General features: G+C 58.1%; 1 protein-coding gene across 1 annotated transcript in view; it reads left to right on the forward strand.

Annotated features, from left to right (window-relative positions):
- Nucleotides 1-1,624: 1,624 nt before the first annotated feature.
- Nucleotides 1,625-12,712, forward strand: part of ITPR3 (inositol 1,4,5-trisphosphate receptor type 3) — a 68,106-nt gene continuing 57,018 nt past the window's right edge. Inside the window, exon 1 of the mRNA XM_043907193.1 lies at nt 1,625-2,007. Within this exon, the coding sequence (XP_043763128.1) occupies nt 1,919-2,007 (89 nt within the window). The 5' untranslated portion in view covers nt 1,625-1,918. The remainder of the gene's footprint in view (nt 2,008-12,712) is intronic.

The raw sequence follows: 12,712 nt of genomic DNA on the forward strand, positions 1-12,712 counted from the left end.
TGTGAGGCCCTGGAGAGACTACTGGGCAGGCGGTCAGGAGCTGGGGGTCAAGGGCTGGGCTTCTGGTTCCAGTTGCCATGTACGGGGCTGTGTGACCTAGAGGTTTGGTTCTCCTTCTCCAGGATTTGCTCATCTCTTTTTGGCAGAGTGGCCAGGGTGAGGTCTTTCCAAGTGCAATTTGCAACTCATTTGGTACATTTAACGGAGCAATTTAGTGGTTCACAATCAGTATTAAAAAACAAAACGAAACAAAACAAATAGAACAGAAAATATCAGAGTGCAATCACAGGTCATAAGGGTAAGTATTGTTTTGTGAAACTATTGTTTTGCTTATAGACAGATGAGGGTGCCGACAGGTCTGAGGTAAAATTGATTTGCTATTGTGGTGAAATAGACTGGTGAAAAGACTGGAAAACACTGAACTCAGCAATCCTGGAGGGGTCCTCCTCTCCCATATTCTAGGGGTCTTCGTGAAAAAGCCACAGGCCCAGGGGCTCCCCACTCTCTCCCCCTGGGTCAGCAGCTGTCTCTGGGCTCCTCGTCCTTCATCCCCCCGGGGCCTTACCCCCCCACCCCCAATCCGCAGTCCCCTCCTCCCTTTCTCTCAGGGTTAAGCCTTCCCCTTCCCAGGAAGTCAGGGTGGGGGTGTCGGAAGGGAGTAAACGTGATCCAATGGGTGGCGCTGGGGACTCTATCCCAGAAGCTAAAATAAAAGGACTAGGAAGCAAACACCCCAGCGCCCCGGGACAGAACAGAAAGCAGGAGACCTGGGGACGTGCGTTTGAGGGGAGGACTTAATGAACAAAAGCTCAGCGGCGACACCGCAGTGGGTCACTCCTAGGGGGCTGGCCCTGGTCTGGTCCTCGTTGGCGCTCGGGTGCGCAATTAACCAGCGAAGGTAGTTTTCACTCCTGTCCCCCTCCTTCCCCCCTTAAAAGAAAAGAAAGAAGCCAGGAGTTTCGGAGCCAACTCCTGGAGAGGGAGCGGCTGAACTGATTCGGAAGTTGGATCTCTTTGTACACAGGAATGCGGCGAGGAAAAACAAAACCCACCCCATCGCTTCATTTCCCCTCCAAGCCCTAGCACTTTCTATTGTGCAATGAAAAGGCTTTTTACGTTAAGAAAAATGAATCCCGATGTGCGCTGCGAAGGAATGAGCGCGCCACTCCGCGCAAGACGGCTCTCAGCTGGGAGCGGAGACGGCGAGGTGGCCGCAGGGCGGCCGCAGCCAGGGCGCTCCGGGGCACGTCCTCCGGGCGCGGCTCAAGGGAGCGCCCGCTGGGGCGCCCGGGCTCCCCCTTCCGCGGCCGCCCCCCCAGCCCTCAGCGACTCGAGGGCCGAGTAGACTTTTCGGGGAACCTCGAGGGCGGAGAGCTCCCGCTGGGCCTCCCAGGGATGGCGGCTCCGCAAGTCTGGCTGCGGACTCGCCGGAGCTGGAAATGTCCCGGGAGCCGTCGGGATCGCGCGGGGACGGCGGCCGCCTCGGCGTCCGGGAGGCTGGGCCGGGACGCGCGAGGGGCGCGGGAGGCGGGCCGGCGCACGTGGGCGCCGGCGGGCGGGCCGGGGGGGCGGGGTGTGGCTTCCCCGCCTCCCGGGTGAGATTTGCATGTGTGTGCCGCCGCCCCAGACTTCCTGCTCCTCTGCGCCGCAGGTACGCGCGGGCCGGGCCGGGCGGGCGGGCGGCGGGTGTGCCGAGACGCGGGCACCTCCTCACCCGGACGCCACCTCCGGCTCCCGGGCCGCGCCGCGCCGCCTTCCGCTCGGGGGCCGCCAGCCCGCCCCGGCCGCGAAGAGAGCCCGGCTCCGAGGTGGGGGCGCGCCCCGCTCGGCCTCGCGGGTCTTCTCCGCCTTCCGCACCGCGCCTGGCCGCGCGCCCCTGGGCGCCCCCACCGCCCCGGCTCCCCCGAGGGCCGCAGCCATGAGCGAGATGTCCAGCTTCCTCCACATCGGGGACATCGTCTCCCTGTACGCCGAGGGCTCCGTCAATGGCTTCATCAGCACTCTGGGGTGAGCGAGCCGAGTTCGAGGGGGGCGCGGGTGGGGAGGGGGCGCTGTGGGCCCCGGTGCCGTTTGCGTGCGTTCTGCTGCCTCCCGCCGTCAGGGCACCTGGTCGTCCCCCAGCTTCAAGGAACAGGGCAGCGGCTTGCCTCCTTCTTTAAGAGAAAGGAAGTGAAATATTTGCCCAGGTAGCAGTCGGGCGCCCCGCCTGTGTTGGCAGGAGGCGCCCCCATCGCGAAGCCTCCACCCTCGCACGCTCGCCTTTCTTCCCCAGAGGCGGGGGCGGGGGTGGGGGGCCTGAGACTTCCTCTGCAGGTGGGCCGTGTGCGGGGGGCAGGTGGGTGGCTGTGGCCTTAGTCGGGGACAGTCCGGGCCTGGACGTGGCCGACTCTGGAGCGGGGCGGAATCGTGATGGTGGTGATGGTGAGCGGGTGGACCAGGAGCCCGGGCCGTCTAGTTACAGACCTGCTGCTACTTTGGAGGGTCGTACCTTCTCCTCCGAGCTCTCTCCTGCCCTGTTCCCTGTCTCTAGGAGCCTCTTCGCTGCCCTCTCCTTCCAGGCGTCCCAGGTCCCGCCAGGCGGCCCCTTCTTTCCGCCTCTCCCTGGCAATTTCCTGCTCAGCTCATCTGGCGCCCCTGGGTCCCTAGTCCCAGGATCTCTGGAGCACTTTGCAAACATTAATTAATTCTGGCCGCCACCCCACAGGGTCTGGATGAGCAAGGAATCCGGTCACGTCCCTGGAGAGGGCCAGGCCCAGAGCTGGCATAGGGCAGGGAAAGAATGAGAGGAAATGGGTTTATCTTACGAAGGGCAGTTGAGTGAGTCGCTGGGGCGGAGGGGAGAGTGGCTCCTACACCTCTCCAGCCCCAGGGTGGGGCCTGTTACCTGTGTCCCGTTTTAGTCTGTGGACTTGTGTTAAATGGTCTCATCTACCACACCCAGCGGTTCTTTAGGATGAACCCACCCTTGTCTGCTGACCCGACTCATCTGGACGCCAACTGGCTACAAGGTGCCTTCTCCCCGGGGGTTTTGGAGGACAGCCTTGGCACCCTCAGCCCAGGGCGAGCTGACCCTGAACTCAGGAGGTGGGAGTCACCTGGCTCCCTTGGTGTCTTGTTGGGAGTTTAGCTTTAGTCGTGTGGGAAAGATCTCGCGGGCTGGAGGGCTGAGTCAGCCAATGGGGGACGCGGACTGGGAATTCCAGCATACCTTGCGCCTTATCTCAGCACCTCCAGGCCTTCCCAGCTCCCTCCCCGTTCAGATGCGGACTCCCCAGCCCGTCGACCTCTCCCTACTAGTCTGCCTTCTCTTGGTCGGTTTCCCAGAGGATGGGAATGGGTGAGCGCTCGGTAAGCTGACCTCCGCCAGAGAGCGATGACTCTCAGACTGCCCCTCTGGCCAGACTGCCTGGCTGGCACGGAGTCAACACCTCTGATAACGCCAAGGGAAGGAGCAGAGGGTGTGGGGGGCACACGGGGGCAGATGCTGGAAGCCTCCTTTCTGCTGTCTGGACAGGTCCAGGGCTTTGGGGAAATGACCATTTTCTCTGTTGCTCAGCGTTAGGGCTAAGCACACTCTTGGGGGCTTTTTCAGCACCCGTGAGATCTAACAGAATCAAGGGAAATTTTTGGCCGGGCCGCACTGTCTGGCAGGTGGGATCTTAGTTTCCTGACCAGGGACCCAACCCACGCCCCCTGCTGTGGAAGCGGGGAGTCCTAGCCCCTGGACCACCAGGGAAGCCCAAGGGAAACGTCTCCTCCTGCCATTCACACAGGCCTCATCCGCTTGCCAGGGATTCCCTCTATTGCTTCCTAACACAGCTCCCTCTCGCCCCAGCCCTTCCTGCCCCAGGAAGCGGCCTCTTGCTCGCCAATCTGATTCTGAGGCTGGGCCTGTGACTGCCAGAGCCCTTCTGCTCCGGGGGCCGGTTCCCAGAGCTCCCAACTTGCCGCTGACGCCTGCATGCCTGCCCTCCCAGACGGCATTCTAGCACCGGCATGTGCTGGCCCCAAATTAATTGTCTTTCTTTTTTTTCACCTCCTCTTCACACCCCCGATGCACCACGTGGATTGAGATTCCTGGAACCTTGTCCTGTCTCTACCTTTGTTTCTGTGTTGCCCCCGCCCTTCAGCCAGTCTCCACCTGGGTAAATCTAACCCACCCTCTCAGACCTGGTGCAAAGCGCCTCCTTTGTGAGATCCAGCCCCCCATCCTACCCCCCTACCCCCGCCCCGGACCAGGGCAGAATTTACCCCTTTTCTCTTGTGCTTCAAACTACTTTGTACAAGTTCCTCTACGATGTTAATTGTATTGTTTGATGCTTTATGATTAGTTGGAGGTTTCTCTGTAGGGCCTTCTAATGCTGGGCTCTCTGCCAGGACTGACTGATTAATCACCCCATTCATCCACTCCAGCACTGTGCTGGGCACATGCTCAGAGCCAAACTCAAGGGAAGAATGATTTCTGAACACCACAAAGCATGGCCACTCGAAGTGTGGTCCTTGGCCCAGCAGCATCAGCATCACGGAGAAGTTTGTTAGAAAATACATAATCTCACACCCAAGCCTGTCCTACTGAATCAGAATCTGCATTTTGAGCCTAAAATTTAGACTTGGTGTCTAAAAGAGAAGCATCACTCTCTGTGATTCTCCCTCTGCTCCACCCTCGCTGGAATCTTTCTGCCTCCATCCTCAGCTCTGGCCCCACTTTGCCTTCACCCTGGCTGTTGGTGCCCATGTCTGTGAACCCTGGAGGGTGATTTGGTTCAGTTCCCAGGCGATCCCAATGCTTGGTGCCCCAGAGGTGCCCAGTGAGTGCTGGAGGAAGTGACTTTGGTGAGGACAAGTGCAGCCTTGGGGGCCAGTGAGGCTGCTCAGCTGGGAGGTGGGAAGTGCAGGCACTGGTGGAGGAGGGAGTCTGGGGCAGCCTTCAGATTCCAGCTGGGCTCTGCGAGCCAAGTGGAGGAGGCCAATTAGAGCCGCCTGGGTAATTAGAGCTCCTGGTGACGATTGTACATTAACTCTGGGTTGGAAGGACGGGAGGGGTTTGGGGAGTGGATCCCGGAGCAGGCTGAGACCTCGGGCGGGAAGGGAGAGCAGGCCCATGCGTGTCCTTGGCAGGAGTGCATGGCCGGGACCCTGCCTCATTCCTCCCCCTCCCCGCTGTGGGAGGCAGCAGAGGCGGAGGGGGGGGCCACTGCTGGTGAAGGATTTACTATGGCTTCTGGCAGTGGCTGGGGGGAACTGGCCCCGAGTGTGGGATGGGCCCCTTGGGTCTCATATGCAGTTCCCTGAAGGTCTGTTTTGAGTGCCCGGAGGAGGGGCCCCCAGACTCCTTCGGTAAGCTGAGGTCGTGCAGTTGAGCTCCCAGGATGGGTCAGATTGCCTCTGACTGCCTATGGCTGAGCCTTGGAGCACCATTTGGGGTCAGGGCCTCTGGACAAGTGTCATTCAGGGCTCGGTGATCACAGGGGGTGTGATCTGCTTTTCCAAGAGGGTGGGCCTTGGAGGTCAGGACCTAGGGAACGCAGAGGTCAATGTGGAGGAAGCTCCGGGTCTCAGGGTCAGGACCTACTTTGTCACTCACCGGAGGGGTGATTTTGGCAAGGCCCTGCCTCTCAGAGTGTGTTTCTATCACCTTGATTGTCCTCTAAGGTGCTCTGTTGCATCTGAGAATCCCTGTGTGTCTTTAAAAAAGAAAAATCCAGTTCCAGCATCCCATGTCAGACCAACTGTATTAACACTTGTAGGGGTGGGGTCTGAGGTCTGCTCCTTGGTCCAGAAAGCCCATCTCTTAGTTTTCATCAGACGTCACTAAGTCATTCAGCAAACATTTAATGGGCACCTACTATGTGCCAGACACTGTTCTAGTCACTGGGGAATCAGTGGTAACCAAGACAGAGTCCAGCCTATTCTAGTCTGTACAGTGGAGAGCTGGGAGAAATGGTCCCTAAGAGCCTGTTGAGTCTTAAGTCTCTGAGACAAGGGTAATTCCAGGAGGGGGCGCTGGCCCCCCCATGCAGACCGAATTCCATGGGCAGATGTCTGAACTGCCCTTGGCTTTCATTTAATTGTGATTTCACTGGAATGAGATGTTGGACTTACCCCTGTCCTGCGCCCTAAGGTAGGTCTCAGCCTCCTCTAGACCAGTCCATACAACTCATTGGTTTTTGGAAAATACATATTTTTTTTCCTTTCTTAATTAAAAAGTTTTTGTTTTTGCTGTGCTCCACGGCTTTCAGGATCTTATTTCCCCCACCAGGGACTGAACCCCAGGCCCCGGCAGTGAAAGCGCCAAGTCCTAACCAGTGAACCACCAGGGGATTCCCATACTGTTTTTTTCCTGATTTAAAAATAATATATGCTCCATGGAGAAAACTTGAAAAAACTAAAATAAAAAGTTATCTGTAATACCACTGTGATTATCTTGACAGCCTCTATATGGACTTTCTAGTCTTTATGCACCCACAAATAAACATGTACAAAATGGTCAAACTGCACATCTGGCTTTGTATACTGGCTTTTTGGGGAGAATACATTAAGCTGTGTGTTTCCCATGCATGCTGGCCTACGAGTGTTGTGGTCGCAGAGGGCCCCGCTGTATGATGTACCTCACTTATTTAAGCAACTCTAGTCTTGGGCATTTGGCTTGTCTGTACATTTCTTGCTGTTCTACACAATCTGCACTGAACATCCTAGTCCATACCGGAACACCAACTTGTCCAGTTAACCTTTTGGGACAGGTTCCCCGAAGTGGAAGTCCAGGATCAAAGGGAAGGCACACCTTTTTTTTTTTCTCCTGTTCTGAGTGGCTTGTGGGATCTTAGATCCCTGACCAGAGATTGAGCCTGGGCCCTCAGCAGTGAGAGTGTGGCGTCCTTTCCTCTGGACCAGCGGGGAATGCCCAGGCACATCTCTTCCCTTGCTGGCTCTCTCTAACTCTGGTGATGGAGGTGGTGGAGGAGGAGGAGGAAGCTGGGATCCAGTGCCCCAGGGATGCTCACTTCACATCAGGAGTCTGAGAGGACTGCACTAGGGGTGTGGGGAGTAGGACCAGTCTCTGCCCTCCAGGCGGGACCAGGTCGGGCGTGGTGGTTGCGACAGGGAGGGCTGCAGTGGAGACAGTCAGTGTGGGCGTGGCCCAAGGACAGAATCAGCTCCAAGGTCCTGCCGTGGGGCTCCAGGGACCCAGCTGCCTGCTCCTCCTGGGCCCTAAAAGAATCCTGCTGTAGCCAGCTGCTCCTGCTCTGCCCTGCCCTACATTCCTGACCCACGTCCCCTCCCCTCCCCTGCTTGGCCTCGTGAGGCTGTGGGTGGGTGGGGCAGAGGCTTGGGCTCGGGGTGGGGTGATATGCTGGATTTCAGGGTGGGGTCTTGGCAGCTTTCTGCCCTTCCTTTGGGGGGAGGCGTCTGTGTTTTGATTACTCCTGAGCAGATTCCTCCTTGCAGTCCACCCCCAGGCCTGCTCACCACACTTCACCCCGTGTGGACCTGGGGGGCTCCTCTCTGGAAGTGGGGGCTAGAGCAGGGCCCAGATCTCCAGTAAGTTCATCACAGGCCTCAGCTCCGAGCCCCCCACGTTTGTCACCCTGGTCGCACCCAGGGTGGCGGTGGTTCCCAGCATTTGTACCTGCAGCCTCCTGTGTGGCGGACCCCTGGGGAGGTGGGGGGTGACCCAGCAGGAGTCCGCCATGGCTACTGGAGAAGAGGCTGCAGGATTTTCTACACCAGGGCAGAAATGGTCCACCCCAGTGGACCTGGGGTGTGGTGGGACTGGGGCTTGGAGAGGGGGACACATTGCAGAGGGGTTGCCACTCGGGGAGATGGGCTGTGGGGACCCCTGGCTGGGGCCTGAGTGGGGAGTGAAATGATCACTCGCGTGCAAAGGTTCACATTTGTTTGGCTGGCAGGTATGCAGAGCCAGAAGAGACAGTGAACGTAAATCTTAGCCCAGGGGCAGCTGCAGGTGTTTGAGGCAGACACCTGTGCATATTTGGTTTACAAATCGCTCTCCCATCACTCAGCCAGCCAGCCAGCCAGCCATCACCCCCTTCCTCCAGCCTGCAGGAGAGCCAGCTTTACAGGATCTGAGTTTAGAAATAGGGTGACGGGGGTGACAGGTCGTGAGAGGGAGAATTCGGTCTGTGTCTCAGAGATGCTGTTCCTGCTGGCAATGGGTGGACTTGGCCGAGTATTTACAGCTCTGGTCAGTGCTGTCCCTTTGACCCCTTACCACCAACTGGAGGCATATATATAATTTATAAAAGCAGGAAAAGGGACTTCCCTAGTGGTCCAGTGACTAAGACGCCACACTCCAGTGTAGGGGGCACAGGTTCGATGCCTGGTCTGGGAACTAAGGTCCTGCATGCCTCGCAGTGCTGCAAAAAGAAAAAAAAAAAGGAGAGAATCATTCAGAACACTTACATATCCACCACCTAGACCGAGTCATTGTTTACATTTTGCCATATTTACTCAGCTTATTTTTTGTTGAAGTATTTCATGGTAGATTACATGCAGTGCATGTTTTTGCCTCTACATCTTTCATTTTACGTTCCTAAGAAATAGGCTGTGTTCTTGCGTAACCACAGTACTGTCAGCACACCAGTTAGTAATTTCCGAATAGCATCCAATGCCGGATCCATGGTCCAATCAATCCACTCCATTGTTCTCAGTCTGGCCTCGACCACTGGTGTCTTTAAATTAGGATCTGATCAAGGTCCATGTGTTAATTTGATTCATAATGCCTCCTGAGTCTCCTTTAATCTGAAGCAGCGCCTGCCCCCACTTCTTTCTTCCTCACCCTGATGAGGAGGCTGTAGACAGTCTCCCTTTGTGGAGTCATCAGGGCTGCCCTTGCTGCTCTGTTTCCCAGAGAGCCCCGCAGGGTCTGCAGCTGGGTGGCCTAGGCCTCGGGGCTGCCCTGCGGAGGCCCCTCCAGCCTCAGTTACGAGGCAGGTTGGACAGGCTCAGAGCCCACTCCCTGGATGGAGTGTAGGAGAGAGGCCTGGGGGTGGGCTGGGTGGCTCACGGTTGCCCCTCTTCTGTGCCTTTTCTCAGCTCTCTTGTCTCCCCTGCTCCCCGTCCCTCTCTTCCCTGGCCTAATAGAGACCCCAGGACTTGCCAGAGCCCATCCAGCCCTGAGAGCCAGAAACCCAGGCTCTCAGAGGGTTGGCCTCACAGGCAGGCCTATGGGCAGAGGCAGCGCTCTGAAAGCTTGTGCCCTGGCCAAGGGTCTTTATTTCTGTCTGGTCAGGTTTAATCACATTTGCTGCCTCTGTTCCTCACTGGGGAGACTCTTGGGGTTCCCCGAGAGCCCGAGTGTGTGGCTTACTGTCCTTTCTAGACATAAGCTCTCTGAAAGGATGCGCCATGCTTATTTTAAAGTCCATATGCACTGGTCCCTTTGGTGGCTCCGGGTGGATCCTTGGTAAAGAAAGACGTGTAGAGGTCAGGTTTATGGGTGTTTTTCTGCAGGGATGCAGAAGTGGACTGCTTTTCTCTGATGAGCCAGGGATCTCAGCCAGTGAATCTGGGTTACTTGCCCAGCATTCCTCCCCACCCCCACCAGCAGATGTGACTCTGAGTATTTGGGGAGGGGGAATCCAAGGCCTCCATCCACCACCAGCTGATCCCAGTGTTCTGACAGTGCCTGCTTTGGGAGTGGCCTTCCGTGGGTCTGGCCTAGATCTGTGGGGTGGTGGCCAGTGCCCTGGGCTGGGAGTCAGGAGATCTGGGGTCTGGAACTGGCTGTTCCTTTAACTGTGCGGCCTGAGCTCCGTGGTCTCCCCCTGCACCTCTCTTTCCCAGGCTAGATCAGGAAGGGGCTGTCTAGGGATCTTTGGGGGTCTCCCCAGTCTGCAGGCCTCCTTCCTCAGCTGCTCCTCTGATAGTCACTTGCACCACTTCTGGCTCCCTTCTTCCTTCTCCTTATCTAATCTTTCCTGGCAGCACTGACCCGCCCCACTGCCTTTTCCGTGGCTTTCACCTGATCTCAAAGTCCACCCCAGGCAGAATGGGGCCAGCTAGGCCCCTGGATGCATCTGCCTTTCTCTCTTCCTTCCTACCAAGGTCTAGGGGTGCATACCCTAGGGCATTTTCAGGGCAGCGCCCTCCACATCCTTCTAGAGCAGAGCTGTCCACTAACTCCTGTTCAGAGGGTCCAGGGCAGGCCTGCCCACCGACTTGGTGCCGGACCCTCTCTCTCCTCTCACGCCCTCCCCTTGCCCACCATGCCGATTCCTCCTGGGCCCTGTACGGTGCAGGCTTAGACCCATCTTCTGTCTCTCACTGTCCTCAGTTGGCGAGAGTGTAGAAGGCAGCTCCTGTACTCACAGGAGCTCCCACCCAGCACATCCTCCCTTCGCAGTAAAGTTTTGTGGGACCGATGGAGACCTAGATTGTACAAGTGCCATCAGCTACCTCCTGCATGGTCCAGGTGGTTCCTTTAACTTTGTGAACCTCACTGGACTGTGGTAAGAATGGGATGAGATACTGGGTGTAAAAACGATTTATAAAGTAAACGTGTTCTGCACAGTGGAGCGTCAGTTCTTCTAAGGTGATGTTGGCTGAGGCGCCCCCGCACCTTTAGTTGGTGGGGACAGACAGGGACTCGCAGGATCGGAGGTGTGGCCCGCCTTGAATGTGGCAGGACGCAGGGCTGGCTGAGCGCCGGCGGGAGTAGGCCATTCCCCAGCCCTTGGACGGGGATGGAGGCGCTCAGGCGGGGAGGGGTTACCTGGTTACGGCGCCAGGTGCGCATCGGAAGCCAGGCTAGTACAGTGCACACAGATGCCCCCACCTTGAGGGAGAATGGGGGAGGGGGTACGGCCGGGATGTGGGTGCCACCAGTGAGAAGGGATCCCCCGGGGCGGCCCCCCGCGGGCTCCCCGGCTCGGGAGGAAAGCGCCGGCGCTGGCGGCTCGTCCCCACCCCTTCGCGCCCGCCTTCTGCCACCCCCGGGCGCGCCTGGCCGGGGCCCAGCGTCCTGGCGGCGGCTTGCAGTGGGAGGCAAGCCGGGGCGAGGCCGCGCTCGCATTCCCTCCGCGACGCGGCTGGGGCGACGGCCGCACGCGGGGAGGCGAGTTTCGCTCCACTGCGGGGGCGGGGCCGGGGCTGGCCGGGAGCGTTCTGCTGCCTCCGCGAGTAGGCGGGGCCTCGGCGGGCCGGGGCGGGGCCTCGGCGTCCGGGGCGGGGCTTCAGGGGGCCTCGGCGGATCGGGGCGGGGCTTCAGGGGGCCTCGGCGCTAGCTCTAGCTCTACCCAGAAGCTCGAAAGTCCCGGCCGCGCCCCCTGAGGCTCCCCCTCCATCGAAACTTAGCCGTCGGGTGTCCCGGCCCTCGTGCCTCCCTCTGGCCTCAGGGTCTCCCTCTCCGCAGCCCGTACGATAAGGGCTTTCCCGCTTATCTGTTAATGGCTTCACGGGACACCCCTCCCTTCCCCACCCTCCCGATAGCACCTTCTTGGGATGCCTCAGCCCTGAGGAGGAGCTTCTGAGGGACGGAGGGGAGACTTCCGCGGGCGCGCTGCGAGGCAGTTTGGGACTTCCTAAAGATCCTGCCGCTGGCTGCCCTCTTTGTGGTGGAGGGCTGCGCTCCAGATGGGAAATGAAATGATGGGGAGGGCAAGGTGCCATCCCTCAGAGACTGCAGGGGAGGGGTTCAGAATGTTCCCAGGCTGTGTTGATTTTGCTCATCCAGGACCCGCACTTGGAGAAGGGAGGGAGTGGGATGTTGGATCCAGGAGCAGGTCCTGAAAGTCCCATCTTCCTGAGTCTGTTTTCCTGATGCCTTCCAGGAGCCCCCTGCCTTTTTTTATTTCATGGTCCACATGGCTTGCTTTTCTGTTCTGGTCGTCCATACAGACCATTCCTGTCCCCTGTTGGCTGCTGATTTGAGGTGTTTTCCTTTCTGACCTTGCTTGCAGTTCTGCTGGAGGCCACACTACCCTCCTGACCAACCCCTCCCCTTCTCTAAGTGGCTTCAGCTTGTACTCCCCAAATGTGCCCTGCTCTGTAAACCACTGGGCACTGGGGAGGGGCTCAGTTGGAGACAGCAGGGCTTCAGAAGCTATGCCAGAGTAGGTGGGGACAGAAGGACATCCACATAATGACCAGGGACATTTATGCCAGGGGGATTAGGAAAAGCACGCCAGGCATCCAAACTTGCATGTCTTCTTTTCTGCATGTGTGACCCAGACAAAGAGTTCCCAGGGGAAGGATGGAGGGTTTCTGAGGTGAGGATGGGTTTTCCTCAGATTGGTAGTCTCTGGGGAGATGTCCTTTACAAGGGCCTTAGGCACTGGTCAGGATGGAGGCCGAGGGGGTACCCCAGCCTCTCTCGGTTGCCCTGACTTCCATAATGCCCTATGGCTGTCCAGTACCCCCAGCAGTGCCAGGTCCCAGCCCCGCCCCGGCTTCCTCCCCTCCCCTACCAAAACTTACCCATCCTGCAACCCCTCCTCTCAGGGCTTTGCCAAGAGACAGCCAGCTAATCTGATTCACTAATGTCTTACAGGAAATTCTATGAATTATTCAAGGCTCTGCACAGCTCTTGCCTTTTCTCTCACACCTTCTCTGATTGGCCAAGCTCTGACCTCTCCCTTTCTTGGACGAAGTCCACAGCTGGTAGCATCACTTGGCACCCATGCGTATTCCTTAGATCATGAACTCTTCTGTGTCTGTGACTTGTCTTCCCAGTGAGGTTTTGAACTCCCTGAGG

Source organism: Cervus elaphus, chromosome 7 (genome assembly GCF_910594005.1).
Source record: "Cervus elaphus chromosome 7, mCerEla1.1, whole genome shotgun sequence".
Classification (NCBI taxonomy): Eukaryota; Metazoa; Chordata; class Mammalia; order Artiodactyla; family Cervidae; genus Cervus; species Cervus elaphus.